The sequence below is a fragment of the Tyto alba genome, unplaced genomic scaffold (genome assembly GCF_018691265.1).
Source record: "Tyto alba isolate M040663 unplaced genomic scaffold, T.alba_DEE_v4.0 Super-Scaffold_21, whole genome shotgun sequence".
In the NCBI taxonomy this organism is placed as follows: Eukaryota; Metazoa; Chordata; class Aves; order Strigiformes; family Tytonidae; genus Tyto; species Tyto alba.
The window spans coordinates 10389520-10405646 of record NW_024881295.1 but is presented as its reverse complement, the minus strand read 5'-3'; the positions used below and the strand labels follow the sequence as shown (position 1 = coordinate 10405646).

Genomic DNA, 16127 nt, shown 5'->3' with positions numbered 1-16127 from the left:
TGCATGGCTTGATGCAGCCTTACTGCTATAAACAGGTTGAAAATCTGTTCTGATTCAAAAGTGTGTTGTATTTGCAAAAGTGTTTGCACCTTGCAAAATCATATGTGCAAAGCTTATCTTTGCTCCAAGAGAAATGTGACATTAGGGTAGTTACCAACTTTTGCAGGTCACTGGTAGAACTGTGTGGAGAAGCTAACTTACCGCTTGTGAACCTTTTATATACGCAGGCAATATTATTAATTTCATTTTTAGTAGGTTTTACAATACACTTTTAATTTTTAATACATTTTCTAACAACATAGCTTTGCCTGTTTATCCACTATGCACTATAGATAGGAAACTGTTGTATTTAGAAAAGTTATATAATTAGAACTTGTTTATTTTCCCTTTAAGAACAAAAAACCTCAGTGATGTGAGTTCTTAAAATACGTACTTAACTCCAGCTTCCCTGTATATAAAGCTTGTACAAAATGTTATTCTCTATTTTTCCTGCTTACTAAATGTCATTTACCATAACTTACAGTGTAAATGAAACTGAACCTTCTTTTGAAGCATCCAGAAGGTATTATTTCTGTTTTAGTGTATCATAATATACTCATTTATTTCTTCAGAATTTCTTCAAACCTTCATCTTTGTGCCCTTCAGCCATCTTTGTGTTTTCTTACCATGTTGATAATCATTTACCGTAGGATTAACTGAAGACTGTGTTAAATACAGTGGATCCCAATCTTCTCCAGCCATTGTACCACTACCTCAGTCCAGTCTGAAAGATGTTCAGTGCTCCCAGCTCCCATTTGACACCACTGGGAGTTCAGCATGTTCCATATCTTGCAAGACAGGGCCTCCAGATACAATACATCATTGCGTGTACCCTCCCATGTGTTTGCATGTTTTCTGATCAGCACTGGGTTTCATGTTGCTTGCAACCCTGCGTGACAGCTGTGTGATGGAGCAGGGTGCGCAGCGTGTGAAGGGAACTGGCTGTGCTCCAGCTGAAGTCAAGCAGTGACTCCATGCCTGGCTTCAGGGAAAGGGCCTTCAGGTTTAAAAGAAGGACAAACTAAACTAAAACCACATCATAAATGATAGAGAAGTAGTGGCACACATAGCTGTGGTTGGGAGCCACACCGTGATTTGCTACCTGATAATCCTAAGGACGTATTTCATACTAGTGCATACTGAATTGCTAAAACTCCTAAAATTTTGGGGATACTACTGACTGCTTCTAACCAGCTATTTCTCATACCCTGGCACCCTCTCTCTCAATAGCAAATCCTAGATGCTTACATACAAAGCTATATCAAATGTTTGGTTTGAAGCAATACCATCAAAGCAACTTAGAAGGAAGATAAGTGTTCAGATTGACAAGCTGGTACCAGTTCTCAGCTCCTTCCTCACACATCTTGGGGATCTCAAAAAAATGTCTGAAATTACATGACCTTTTTTGCCTCTGTACATAGGCAAAACAGCCAGAAGTAAAGAACATTCATACCCTTATTGTACACATGTCATTAAGTATTCAGACATGTTTAAAGTATGGCTAATAAATACCTGGGAAGTTGCAGTGATTCCTTCACAATCTGTATTAAACTGCCCTCTTTTCCAATATAATGTCAGTCCACTGAGGATCTAATAGACTTAAAGGAAAAAAGCATTTACTTAGAAAAAAGTATTTAATGTGTATGGCCACATAAGATAACCTAAAACTTCAGAAAGCAGCAAGTCAAGTGTACTGATGTCATTTGAATAGGGCCTTTTCACTACCAGTTTTGATGTTAGACAAAAAAATTCCAAAGAACTATTCCTGTGAGAATATAAAAATTTAGATTAATTATAATTTGCCTTTGGATTGAAATTGCAGCTACTAGATTGAGGTAGGTACCAGCTATTTACAGTAGAACAGAATACAACCTAGAGTGTAGATTTTGCCATCAGGGGAGAGAGTGGGTGCTTTTCTAACAAAAGCATCTAATTTAAAACTCTTGCCTTCACTTTTGTAACAGGTGCTTTGCCTGTGTGTTTCCCCGTATTTTTATAAATGCACATTCACAAGGTTAATTTTAACAAATCTGATTCTCAGACATTTCATAATGTGAGTGCTTTGTTTTTTACTAATGTTCATTATCTGTCTACAGTAGAAACAGATACTCAGTGGCTTATGCAGCTCAGAAGCCGTGGCTGCTGAACGCAACCGTGGAGGAGAACATTATCTTTGGGAGCCCATTTAACAAACAGAGGTAAATATCAACCCCCTTGCAAAAACACCTGGCAGCTTCTTTTAAAGAGGTTTTTCGCTTCTCCTTCTGGAGGAAGTTTGTAGATTCTGAAAAATATCAAGGCACATTAACTCTGGGTGGATTTAGTTAACCTGACTTTAGCCATCTCAAAGGAAAGTTTCTGTTTTAAATTAGTCTTTCAAGGCTCCCCCTCTAACCAGAGTGCATGTCTAAGATGTTTGTGAGAAATCACGCAGTGGCAGTGGCTCTCCATGAAATACAGTGGAAGCCATATGTGTATTTTTCAAGCAGCTAAAGTTAGATGAGATGAATCCCATCTTTGGAGAATACAGACATATTTTCATTTTGTTTAATGGATGCTGAGGTTACCAGAGAACTCTGGAAATAGGGATTCTAGGCATGCTTCCACTGAGTTTTTGTGCTAATCCTGCTGTGATCAAGTTACTGGAGAAGCCACTTTACAAAAGCACTGCATGTATGAAGATGGGGTGCCTCAAGAAAATAAACTTAATTCTTCCTTTAGAAATACAGGAGAAGGGAGTATGAAAGCTGATGTGCACAGCTTCTCTTGTGTCTATCCAGCACTTGCTTCTTGTGTCCTTCTAAAAGGTCAGCTAACAAATGCAGTGGAAAAAGTGACTTGACTTAAGGAAAACAAATTGCTGATGTTTTCAAAGGCAACACTCTCTTTGTTTTAAGTTATTAAAAATATATCCCATTCCTCTCAGTGTGTGCTTTGTTAAGATGTATGGCTCCATTGCCTCTTAATAAAACTTAGCAGTGACCAAATATCTCAAAATCTGGATAAGCATCTAAAATTTCAGGGACCAAATTCTTCAGCTTCTGCATCCATCAGCCTAACTTCACTCATATAAAAGGGGCAAGGCTGAATTACACCACTCATCGTCTGATTCCAGCTGCTTATTAGCAGATCATCTGTGATACCCCCCAGACCTAGAAATCTCACAACAAATTTCAAGGTTTTGCAAATAGTTTCCTGGTTCTGGCAAGATCAGAAGCACTTTTTACTGTCATATCACACTGAAGTATATGAAGAGGCACCTAAAGGGGGAACAATAATAACTTATTGGAAAATGGCTTCAAATACTCCAGAGTCCAACAAAACACCCCCATGATAGGGAGGAATGTACTCAATAATTTACGTAATTGAATCATTAAAAAGTAGGCTTGACAATTAAGATCTCTAATAATATGTCATTGTTTACAATGCTTAATTTACAATGCTCCATGATTAGTTGCTGAATAATCATTTTGCCCTTCTTATTTTTGCAATTATCCAGCCACCACAGAGCCATAATAACTTAGCAGTGAATTCGAGCTGGAGGTTATTGCATTAGCAAAATAAGTGGCTGCTTAAATAATTGCAATGACCTTATTGTTTTTATAGGTACAAAGCTGTTACAGATGCATGCTCTCTGCAGCCTGACATTGACTTACTACCGTTTGGTGATCAGACAGAAATTGGAGAAAGGGTAAATAATATGAATGCTTTTATGTCTGCTTAGACTAGGTATTAAGAAGGCACTCTCTGACGTCACTCAGACAGGTGTAGTCTGTATTGGGCTGCCAGCCTGGTAAATAATTGTAACTCACCGGGATTTACTGCAAAAAAAGTTGAAAACTTTTTTCCTTCCTCAGCTGTTTCTCACATGGGGCTTTTTGATCAAAGTCTCCTATATTTTGCTTGCAGAACTTGATGCTAGTATTGGTTGCATTTTTTAATCTAAGAAGCCTACTGTGCTTCAAGAAGCTTTTGATAATTTGCATTTACCCATGATTAGTTGCTGAATAATAATTTTTCTTCTGATATTATATGAAGATTATGCTTGTTTATCAACAGGATTAGCATTTTAACAAAGTTTTTTATTTTTATTGGAACTCTGTATAATTGTAAAAAAACACATTTCCAAATTCCTATCATAATGTTTATTCAAAGATGCATATTTCTGATCCATTATACTCATTAGGGGATTAATTTAAGTGGCGGCCAACGACAGAGAATCTGTGTAGCTCGAGCACTCTATCAGAACACCAACATTGTCTTCTTGGTAAGATTTTTGTTTTTCACATGGAGCATGCAAAGTTAGTAACAGAACTGTTATTCCTTGTATTTAGCTTTAGAAAAAAAAATGTTAGATTTAGAAAACTAGGGACTTGTCTTCAACTCCAAATCCAAATTACAGAGATAGGAAATAAACATCCACCAGAGGCAGCATCAAAACATACTGGGAGACGGATGAAGGTGGGATTTCCTACAGAGATTAACACTGGAAAAGCAGAACAGATTATCTAATTTCTGCTTGCTCTCAGTAGTGACCTACTATTAGCACAGTCCCACTGAAATCATCAGGACTTCTGATAAGGGAAAGCACCACAATGCAACTACTTCTGAGCAATGAACAGACTGAGGTTTCAGCACTCTTCTGCAGTGCTGCATATTATTACAAATATTCCCTTCTCTGTTACCAATTTCAAGGCATGTCAGGAATTTCAGGAGGCTACTGCTTATGAAGGGGCTGTCTGAAGCTTCTTCAAAATTAACCAAGGGTTTCTGTTAGAGAAAAACTGTTTGCATATTAATATCCTTATCTGAATGTTGTCTTATTGCTAGCCACACTCACTCAAAGTGAAGACCAAACACCTCTAAAGTTTAGTTTGGAGGAAATCAGAACAGTTCCTAACCTTGCTTTAACTTTCCCATGCCAGTTTCCCATCAAAATTAGGCCCAAGTTTGGCTCTGGATCTTGGCATTTTCAAATTTGGATGGGAAATTTCAGTTCTGGTGTTCCTGATTAGGATTATTCCACACTGTCAGTGTGGCACCAGCACGGGACACATCTAGATACAATAAATTAACTGAGTCCATTGCTATGAACTGAAGAACAATGGATTCTAGCTCACTGTTTTGCAGTGCAGCCCTCTGACCAAGTCTTAGTCATTAGGGAGAGATGAAAGGTTAGTAATGGCAGACACTTTCTATTTTAAAAACTCTTGAAAGAAATAAAGCTAATATCTGTGTCCTGTTCTAATATTTCTAAATTTTATTTGATTTCAGGATGACCCATTCTCTGCACTGGACATTCATTTAAGTGATCATTTAATGCAGGAAGGGATTCTGAAGTTTCTGCAAGAAGACAAGAGGACTCTTGTTCTGGTGACACATAAATTGCAGTATCTACCACATGCTGACTGGGTAAGAGAAGAGATACCATGATGCAGATTTGCTAATGATGAACATACACTTGAAGTTAGCACCGTAACACTTAATAAGATCACTACTTTTCTCTGTAATAGAGTCCCTCCTTCTTAATTCCATGTCATGTGGCTAACTGCCAGTTTACATAATACAGATTTTATAGTAGAAGGAACAATTTTATTTTTACATGATTTGTATAGGTTTCTTGATTGAAAGCCACCAGAGAATTATGACTTAATTGCAAATACAGCTATTACTTATTATGTCTTGTCCATGCTTTTTACAAGTACAGGTAAGCATGGTTTATAGAAGTTTCAGTTTATGAGCTGTGTCAACAAACTTAAGAAGATATTAATAAAATATTGAATAAAATGAACACAGAAATTTGCATAATGGTAATCTCACCAATACTGAGAAACGTCTTGTAGGATCCAGGTCAGTGATTATGGTATCTATGTTGCTGAGTAGACCTGTTGCATGCTTTCTCCCCTAGATCATAGCAATGAAGGATGGAATGGTGCTTAGAGAAGGGACACTAAAGGATATCCAAAACAAGGATATTGAGCTATATGAACACTGGAAAACTTTGATGAATCGCCAGGATCAAGAATTGGAAAAGGTAAATAGGAGCATTTGAGCAAGAATGACCTTTCTGAAAAGAAATATTTTTCAGTTGATTTCTAAAAAAAAACTAAACCATGACAGAAAACAAGTTTTAAACTACACATTAAGGAAAAAACACATGAACTGCAAGGAACTTTAAAGACCTGAATAGATTATCTAGGAAGTGTGTGGTATATCTGTCATGGGTGGTTTGTAAGGACACATCAGGCAAACATCCTTTTGAAATGTGGTGCACAATTGATCCTTTGCTGGGGCAATGGATGGACTAAGAGACATCATAAAATATCATTTAGCCTTTTATTCCATTATTGCCATGAAAATTTAAGATTCTCTAAAGACTTTTTTTGAAGTTTTTATCATTCCAGAAGAGAGGGAATGAAAGAAAGGAAGAAAGAGAGAGGGAAGGAAATGGACAAATCAGGATTTTTTGAAAGATAAATCCTAAAATACTGAGGTTTTGCATTGTGTGAACTAAATGATCCAAATAAAGTCTCTCTGAGTTTATTGTTGGTGAAACCACAGTGGCAGATAAGCTCTCAAATTAACAAAAGTTTCCTTATGACAGGATATGGAAGCTGACCAGACTACTCTTGAGAGAAAAACCCTTAGAAGAGCCATGTACCCCAGAGAATCCAAATCACAATTGGAAGATGAAGATGAAGGTATGCTTTATCATTTTGCTTTATATACTCAATTACCATGTTTCATTGCCTTTCCACTTGAATAGCTGACAGTTCTCAGCAACAAACCATGAAGATGTTGATGACACTTGGTAATAACAGTGGAAAGTCCAATAGTTTGACATGTTTATAGTATGACTTGTTCAAAGGATTCTCAATAGATTTCTCTAAGCATTGTGCAAGGATAAGGGTGTAAAAAAGCAAGTTAATTTCTTTGCTAACTCATACTGCCTGGAGGTATTGAGGGGTGAGATAGAAGTAAAACAACAGTAGGAATTGTAATTAAACCAAATTGAGGTAGTTCTGCCTAGTCATTGGCACAATAATGTTAGATCACCTGTAGCCTTATCCCTCATGGGATACCTGTGAATGGTCTTTTCTGGGCTTTTAAATATCATCATGTGATCAAACTTGTAGTTATTTTCAATTCCTTTTTAGATATGGAGTTAACCTGCTATCTTTCTAGCTGAGATTATTTATGGGAGAAGATTTAGGTTTTATTCTCAAGCTTATTTTCTTGTTCCCTCCTGGTCTCGATGCTTTTAGAAGTGCAGATTCAGATTGACATCACTTTTAAAGTTGGGTGGGGGGGCAGAATGGTTGGATATTGGCAGCTGGCAACAAGACCTGTGAAGAGCCTCCCTATGATGCTAGACCAGGCCTAAAGGGAACAGTCAGACCTGGCAAGCAGTAAATTTGTGCCAGGGAAGAGAAGAGGTGAACTGCAGGCTTCACCTTAACTCAACAGGAGCACTAATTGCAGGGATTATCATGGTGATGTTGGCTGGAGTGACCGCAGAATACACACTGGCTATTAACAGGCTTTTTATTGCTGCCTTGTGTTTCATCTGGCAATGCTCATGATGGATTGTCATCTTAAGTCAAAGGTGTTTAGGTCCTGGATTGCTCCATTTTGAAGAGATTCCCAATCACTGTACAATAGGCAGAGCTGGACCCCAAAGCCCTTGAGATTGAAATACTATGCTGGCTTCATACTTTGGCAGAGATGATAACACCTCTTACTATGTCATCAGTACACTTTATCAGTTAAATTCTTGGAGGAGTTTAAAATGAGGTCATTCCCAAGGTCCTCCTTTTGGTCTGTGCAAAAAATCCTTGCCAAAACCCTGCATCTTCTTTGTGGGGTAAGATAGAAAACGGGGGAAAAAAAATCTCCATATAGTCCACAGAATGCCTGTAAAAAGCAGACATCATTCAGATCAAAAAACATATATCAGTAACTTCAGGACAGAAATATAACCTGATGTTACACTCTAGGTTATCCATATGTGACCTAGGGAATGTACACAAAGTCTCTGTGTCCCAAGAAGTGTAGAATTTAAACTTCCAAGAAATCACTTACTAATTAATTTTTAATGTTCAAAACTAGAAATGAGTGGAAATGTTGTTGGTTCAGGGCTGTCAAGAGCAGGTCAACATTTCTCTTGCCCAAATGCAGCCTGCAAGGTTGTGAGATGTAAATTTTTATTACCTGGAAAAAAAAAATAAATGTCATGTTTATGCATCCATGAAATATATATTTGCCATAGCAGAAGTCTTCCACCAGTTGTATTTCAGTGTAATGTGAACAATTATAATTTTATCATAGACAAAATTTTAGTATACTTGGATGAAGGGAGAATTGAATTCTCTCATGCAACAGATAATAGAGCCTCTGGTTGTAAAGCTTTGAAGAGCTTTCTAGAACCTTCCATATGACTCAAAGTGCTCTGCTGACTCTATAACAAAAGCAGTTGGCCAGGTTGGGAAAGGCGTAGTCTCTATAGTCAGTACTGAAGACCTGATTTACAAAAATATTTTATTAACAAAACTGTAAGAAGTCAAAGACTGACAGTCTATAGAGTTGCTTGAAGAGCACAGGAGAAGTCTATGAAAATGTCTGAAGTGTTTGCTGGTTTTAAATAACAAATTTAATATTGCCATTAAAATTAAAATTCAAAACAAACAAAAAAAAAGTCAACCAAATCCAGTAAAAACAGGTATAATTCTTAGTACTGAATCCAAGCTAACTTGATCAAATGTCTGAGTCACAGAGGAAGAAGAGGAAGAAGATGAAGATGATACAATGTCAACTGTCTTGAGGCTCAGGACAAAGATGCCATGGAAAACCTGCTGGAGATATCTAACCTCTGGAGGATTTTTCTTGCTCTTTCTGATGATTTTCTCAAAGCTGTTGAAACACTCAGTTATAGTGGCCATAGATTACTGGCTTGCTACGTGGACATCCATGGACAATGCAAATGAAGTCAGGAACGTTGATGATGTTAAGAGCACAAATAAGGTGGGCCATATCTTCAGCTTGGAGGGGGGGTGGGTGGGAAATAAAGAAAAAATGTTCTAAAGTAATTATTTGCTCTTCATCTAGAAGCCATCTAGATTGGAAAGACAGATAAATATAGTAAGATTGATTATTATATAGGATTGATGAATTGTTCATGCTAAAAGATAAGACAATTCAAATTTTATCAGTCTTTACAAACATGCAAAACTGAAACAGAAGAATGTTTGAGGTTAGAAAAATGATTGAACTTTCAAAGGAAGGAATCTCATACTAAACTCTTCCATCTGGATCTTTTAACACCTAAGTCACTGACCCCATTTTCCTAAGTACTGTCTGTCCAGTAATGTCCTGCCAGGAAAAAAAAAAAAAGTCGTCTATTTAAATACAATCTGCTTATAGCTGTAAATTTGACTCATATACAAGTATCTCACTGGAATCCACTTAGTAAACTTTCAGGAGGTTTAAATGTGTTATAGCCCTGGCAGATTAGTTTAGGATTTGCTCTGGGAATTTTAGTGGTGCTTGAACTGAATAAAGTGGAACTTTCCAACATCTCTCAACGGCCTTAATTCTTGAGAGGTTCCACTTTGACTGTCTGAGTTTCTTGGCTAACAATTTGCATACTTTTGTATTTGTTCAGTTAGTCTATCTTCACAGGTCTATCACTTCAAGGTCTTGAAAGGTAGTCATCAGCAGGTTGAGGGATCTTAGAACTGCGAGATATTCTAATTATGTGAACTTAATGAATTGCAGTTCTATCATAGTTCTTTTATTTCCCAAAGAGTATATTAGTTTAATTATATAATATAAGTGATGTGACATACTAGCTCATTGGTACCAGGTATCTTGGGAACTTCCTAGTAGAAAAGAGAAGTGGGTGTTTATTTCTAGGATTGATGTATCTGTCATTTTACTAGACTTATCATGTAGCTGTCTTCAGCATCCTCTCTGGAGCAGGGATTGTCCTTTGCCTCATCACATCTCTGACTGTGGAGTGGATGGGCCTCACAGCAGCCAAGAACCTACACCATAATCTCCTCAACAAGATCATCCTTGGACCAATCAGGTACAGCAAAAATAACATCCTTCCTGAAAACCTACATGGTCAAAACCTGTCCTCTTTATAACGGGGAGGGTATTCCTGTGAAAAGCTCTTGTATTTGCCCTGTTTCCTTCAAGGTCTCAAAAAGTGAAAATAACTAGTGAGGTAATCAGGGGAAAAAAATTCCATGTCAGAACATGTGAAATTCTGTACCCTTTTTTATCTGGCTGAAATGTGTCAGACAGCTGGCACTCCTTTCAAGGCTGGGGTGTCAAGGATGGCTTTGAACGCAGTTGTAGCTCCAGGGCACCCCGCTCCAACTCTGAGCAATGGGCATGGTGTCAAGCAGTGGGGATACCAGACTTCTGGTGGTCAGGGACATTTTCTGCGCACAATAACCACAGGCTCCCACAGGCAGCAGGATGGCCAAAAGGGTGCCTGCATAACAAACACAGTTATCATGGTGCTTTCCTGAAACAGCGCAGTCGTGGTGCCCAGAACTATGCAGGAGGTTGAGTAACAGCCAGGGAAATTCTGTGATCTTTGGAAGGGATCTTAACTCTTGAGGGAGCATGGATGAAAGAGCAGGAGGCAAGACAGTAGGGTTCTGGAAGAGGAGACTTAAAAGCTTTGGCGGGGGAAATGACAAGAGAAGCATTTAGATAGTCAGGATGCAGACATTATGATCTGTTATATTATTCATATTTATGGGTTGGTTTTAGAAAATGGCTGGACACAGCTGTGTGTTCTGTCTGACCAGGCTTTTTATCCAAAACTGGAATTCCTTTCAGGTAACTTTTTGGTTTTAATTTGTTCAACAGGTTCTTCGATATGACTCCTTTGGGACTAATTCTAAATCGCTTCTCTGCTGATACAAATATCATTGATCAGGTAAACCTATAAATATATTCTGTTTTATTACATCTTGGCGCTGTAAATTTTCACTTAGCTACTGAATAAAATGGTGTATTAAAATATTCACTAGAGAAAGACATAGCAAAAACAGGCTCTGGGAATGATAATGGACAAACTCAAAATAGAAACTACACACATTTTTAGTAGTGAAGGCAGGTAACGATTGGAATAAGGATGGTGGGAAATTGTGGCTCTTAAATTTATTCGTATGCAGACTGGTTTCTTCTGGCGAAAGATCTGGATTAGCAAAACATCAGATTTGGGGCTCAAAACAGGAAAGAGGGTATAATTTAAGCTATATGGGAATACATGTGACAAATAGATGTTCTATCCTGGCTGTAGCACATGTGAATTTAGAGCTTTCAGGGAGAGGAAGGGATGCTTTCACTATGGCTGTGAATTAAAATGTTTGGATGAGCAATAATCCTGAATGTAAGGGTGATGGGAACATGGAAGGCAAATTAAGAGACTATGAGAAAGAACGTGCTGTTTCTCTTAATATTTGGGATATCAATAACAATTTTCTATTTCTTGCCTATTATATAAATGAGGTGGAAATGGCTCCTATTTCCTCATGATCTTTGAAATACTGACCTTTAGAAAAAAACTTACTGACTCAATTTTTAACCTCTGCACATCTGAGTAGCAGACCCATAGAAACATAAAAGCTCCTAATATAAGGAGAATATCAATGAGTGCACAGTGGTATCATTCCCCTTTCCCTATCCTCTATAGGAAAAGGTGTATAGTGGTACTACTGGTGACTTTTGCCTTATGTATGTTTTTCATTTCACTTTAGCACATTCCTCCTACGCTGGAGTCTCTTACCCGGTCCACCTTACTCTGCCTGTCAGCCATTGGAATGATCTCCTATGCTACTCCCTGGTTCCTTGTTGCCCTTGTGCCTCTTGGGATAGCATTTTATTTCATCCAGAAATACTTCAGAGTTGCTTCCAAGTATGTATTAAAAAACTGTCCTGAATATTTATTCTAAGAATGTATATAAGAATTGTCATGAAATGTGAGGTTATAGGAACTAGTATGAGGGTGAAATTGCCATGGTGTCCTGCTTTTGATCCTGAGGTATGAGTTTGAGACATACGTTGGAGGATGTTTCCAGCTGACCTGATTACATGGGGTATTTGAGGAAGTAACACTAGATGTATCACTTTTGTACACTGTTGGCTTGATTCAGATGAGCATGAAATTTGTTAATCAACTGAGCCAGCTCCTCTTTGACCTTTTAATGGTTAGTAGAGAATGGAAAATAACTTCCTAGATTAACGTCAGTCACTGCTTTTTCTTAGTATTGGGAAAAAACTCCACAGGAAGCCATTTCCACTGTACAGCAACATTTCATATTCAGAATGGTTTGGCTGGTTATAAAGAGTACAATTTTTCATCAAAAAGAGTGTCATGATTTCTTGGAGTCATGCTTCTAGTGCTAAATTCATTATATATTTTAGTAAAACTTCTTAAGCAAACCATTCAAAGATTTTCTTCAATTCAATCAGTCATGCTTCTTTTTTTTTTTTTTTTTAGCAGCCAGATTTCTGGCTAGATTTACTCCACTTTCTGATACTTACAAATACCCATCAATGTACCTTCAGACCTGCAGGGAGGCCAGAACAACCTTCCATCGTTAGCAACTGTCACTTCTGGCCCTGTCCTTGCAGTAGCCAGTACCATTGCATAGCCAATGGTAAAGCATCCCATTAAGAGACACAGTGATTTTCAACTGAGTGTACCAGTAGAGTTGGCTTCACAGATAATACTCTCACTTAGGTAGCCTGAGAAAGATTTATGTCAGTTATTCCCCTTAAATCAGTGGAGCAGGAGCACAGAACAACATATCAATAATTTAACTTCACTTTACTTTTCTTCTGCTTTCCAAGGAGATTTATTCATAAGAAGACTTTATAGTCAGAATTCAAAAAACAAAGATGTTTAATTCTGAAATAATTGGCTTAATTTCTCTGAGGTTTTTCAGAAATCTTGTTCTTTCCTCACCAGGTTTCCACACTAAAGCTGTACATTTCAGTACACCAAGTCTCAAGATGGCTGAGGAATCAGGAGACCTGGTTTTCATTGTTAAATCCATTGTGGTCTTCTGAATTGCTGAATTGCTCCCTGTCTTGCTACACATGGCAGTGCACACTGTTTAAACTTCTTATTTAAAATAAGCAAGAGTAGGCAAAATCTGATGCATCAGACCCCAGGGAAATACTACAGTTTCTATCTGTATTTTATATGTGAGAGTAAAGTCTCCATCCATCTCCAAACCTTTCCAGCATGCTGTAACAATAGTCATATCATTCAAGCTAGATCACCCCTGTAAATCAGCGCACACACACACATGCATCCATTGGCTCTGCAAGTCCATAACTACCTCATTCATTTTATTCCCTTACAGTTTTATGAGAAAATGGGTATCAGCAAGTGCTTTTTAAAAAATCTGTTCAAATTAAACTCTTTTAAATCACTTGTGAGGCATTCAGGGTTGAATTGTGTTCTTTCGATCCACAATAGAAATTAATAAATCCAATTTATTTCTAGAAATAATAGGCTTGGGAAATGTAGGATGAAGGAATAGCTTCAGCCAGTATTTATAACTTACTTGCATGCAGTACTTTCCAGGCATATAAGCTTCACTAATTTTCAGAAATGCAAATATTTACAGTATTTCTTGCAGCACTTTGACCCTTTGTTGTATTTTCCATTACATCTCTCAAAAACTTTTGTGTATTTTCCACCATAAATTTGAAAAAGAGTGTATTTATCATCAAAACATAAGCAGTAAATTCAGTTCTGTGTACTGTAACATTCAGCATCATGGAGCAGATATTTCTCCTGGCCTATCTAATACAGTGTGCGAACATAGCAGTAGTTTAATAGAGTTTAAATAGCTAATGAACTGGCCTCTCTTCTGTTTATACAACTGGCTGCTATGCCAATGGCAGTGTCACAGAAAGATGAATTTGTCTCCGTGGCTTGGAAAATGTTCCTGTTTCAGGAGGCTGAAACTTTTTAGACTTAAGTATCATTGCTGCATGCGGGTCTTGAAAATACCTTTGCTGAAAAATTCAGGAAATTTCTCATTCATATTATTTCTCTGTCAGTGCTGTCTCTATTTCAACCAATGTGATAATGTTAACACTACAAATAGAAGTTCTGCTATAGTCTGTTATACTCAACATTCAGCATGTTGTGGTACTTACAGATACCCAAAATGAGGCAAAGTTTATATGGAAAGGCACCCTTTTTGTTAGGGCAGCTGATAAAATTGCAATAAAATAGATAAACTTGCAGGTACACAAACTATTTTATACCTGATGTAAGAGTCACAAATAACATTCTGTAAAGTTTAAAATCAACTGTTTTGAATTTAAGTTAATGATATTAGTTATATTAATAAATGAAAATGTTTGAGAGTAAAAGGTAATTAGGATCTGGCTAAAATGGAGAGCAGGTTTTTATCATTGTCATTATTACTGTGGGAGAAAGAGAAGCTTAGCTGTGACCAAAAACTAGATTGTGGAGGTGGCTGGGAGATGATTCAGTCTCCTATGGCAAAAGAAGAATGTGCAATACATAAAATGTCTGTTCTGTCTGTTACGCAGTAAAATTTCTACAGAGGTGTTTGCACTGTAACGGCTGTGTGTTCTTTTTTGTACTCCAGGGACCTCCAGGAACTTGATGACAGCACCCAGCTACCTTTACTCTGTCACTTCTCTGAGACAGCTGAAGGCCTCACCACCATTAGAGCATTCAGGTCAGTAAAACAAAATACTAGAGGGAGGCTTGGGTTTTGGTCTGGGCCATGCAGCTTGCATGGAGCGTGTCTGAGGGCGATTTGTTGGATTTGTTGGACTTTAATTAATCCATCTCAAAAAAGGGAAGAGATTTTGTTTTTCTGTTGTTTTGCCATGCCTCTAAACTCTGGGGCATATTTTCAGTAACATGCTAATTTACCTGTATTGTTTTTTTCGCTGAATTGAAGATGATGACTTTTTTAGGATATGATATCTGACCTTTCAAGGTGTGTAGTTTAACCGTGCCCTAGTTGGACAGCAGGGAGCTCTCCTTTGCCAGGCAGGCACAGGCACCAGTCCTTCAGACCCTCCTGCTGTATCCTACAAGCTGTGCTATCCAAGTGTCCCTGAGTCATTTCTGTATTTAACCCACTCCTCAGGCAAGTAAACATCATTACAACACTCTCCAATAACTGAAAGTCAGTATGCAACTTGAGAGACTTTTCAAGAAAACTACAGCAGAACAAAACTCAGTCTTAATGTTGTAAAACTTAGCCTTGTCAATCAAAACTGAAAAATAAATTACAGCGGATTCAGAGAATTCTTCCAATTCCATGGATATGTTTTTTCCCTACTTACTACATAAAATATAGGCCAAATTCTCCTATACATTCACTGCTTTATTGCTCCCCAGTAAGCATAACTTGCACCCATTCTGTATAATGTAGAATTCTGAATCAGTGCAGATCTCACTGCAATGCTATTTACACACCTATTTGATCAGCTTAAGACTGGTTCATCACTTCAAGCTAGCTTTAGGGCCTAGGCTACTAGTACAGAGTGATGCGATAAGGACTGTGGCAGGACAAGCAAAAATGCTGCTGTGTGGAAGCGATGTGAGCCAGTGGTCAACAAGAAATGTTTTAACAAACTTTATTAACTAGAATGATGTCTTGAAACTGTAAGTTGTAATTAAGGCCTGATGCTGATATATGCTGAGTGCTTCTTGAGAGGCTTAAAGTGGCCTTTCATCATGCTATCTCTTGAGAAAGATGAAAGAGTGTAGGGCTTCTTGGGAGTGGTTCAGCTCTTCTTTACCTTACAAAAAGGCCTTGTGGGCTTGGATGGCAGACATTAAAAGGCAGCCCTAGGGAAGGACTAGGCATCATAGCCATCACTTGAGTTTTCCAGGATCTCTCATGCTAATCAAAGCCATTTCATTTCCCGGTCTATGCTCCACTGTCAAACAAACCTGAATTCTCCAGTGTTTTTTTGTCAGCAAGCTCATATTTACCAATAGTCCTGTTAGTCATTCTCTGCAGTTTGAGTTCAGTATGTTCCAGGGTAAAATAGAGCAG

At 37.8% G+C, this 16127-nt stretch overlaps 1 protein-coding gene across 3 annotated transcripts in view; it reads left to right on the top strand.

The window, feature by feature from the left end:
- ABCC9 (ATP binding cassette subfamily C member 9) overlaps positions 1-16127 on the top strand; it is an 86125-nt gene that overhangs the window by 52705 nt on the left and 17293 nt on the right. For all 3 annotated transcript variants that reach the window (XM_042795483.1, XM_042795484.1, XM_042795485.1), the window contains 12 exons: positions 524-562; positions 2136-2237; positions 3646-3730; positions 4226-4306; positions 5314-5451; positions 5948-6073; positions 6644-6740; positions 8813-9060; positions 9978-10126; positions 10924-10993; positions 11817-11974; positions 14697-14789. In XM_042795483.1, coding sequence (XP_042651417.1) covers positions 524-562; positions 2136-2237; positions 3646-3730; positions 4226-4306; positions 5314-5451; positions 5948-6073; positions 6644-6740; positions 8813-9060; positions 9978-10126; positions 10924-10993; positions 11817-11974; positions 14697-14789 — 1386 coding nt within the window. The remainder of the gene's footprint in view (positions 1-523; positions 563-2135; positions 2238-3645; positions 3731-4225; positions 4307-5313; positions 5452-5947; positions 6074-6643; positions 6741-8812; positions 9061-9977; positions 10127-10923; positions 10994-11816; positions 11975-14696; positions 14790-16127) is intronic.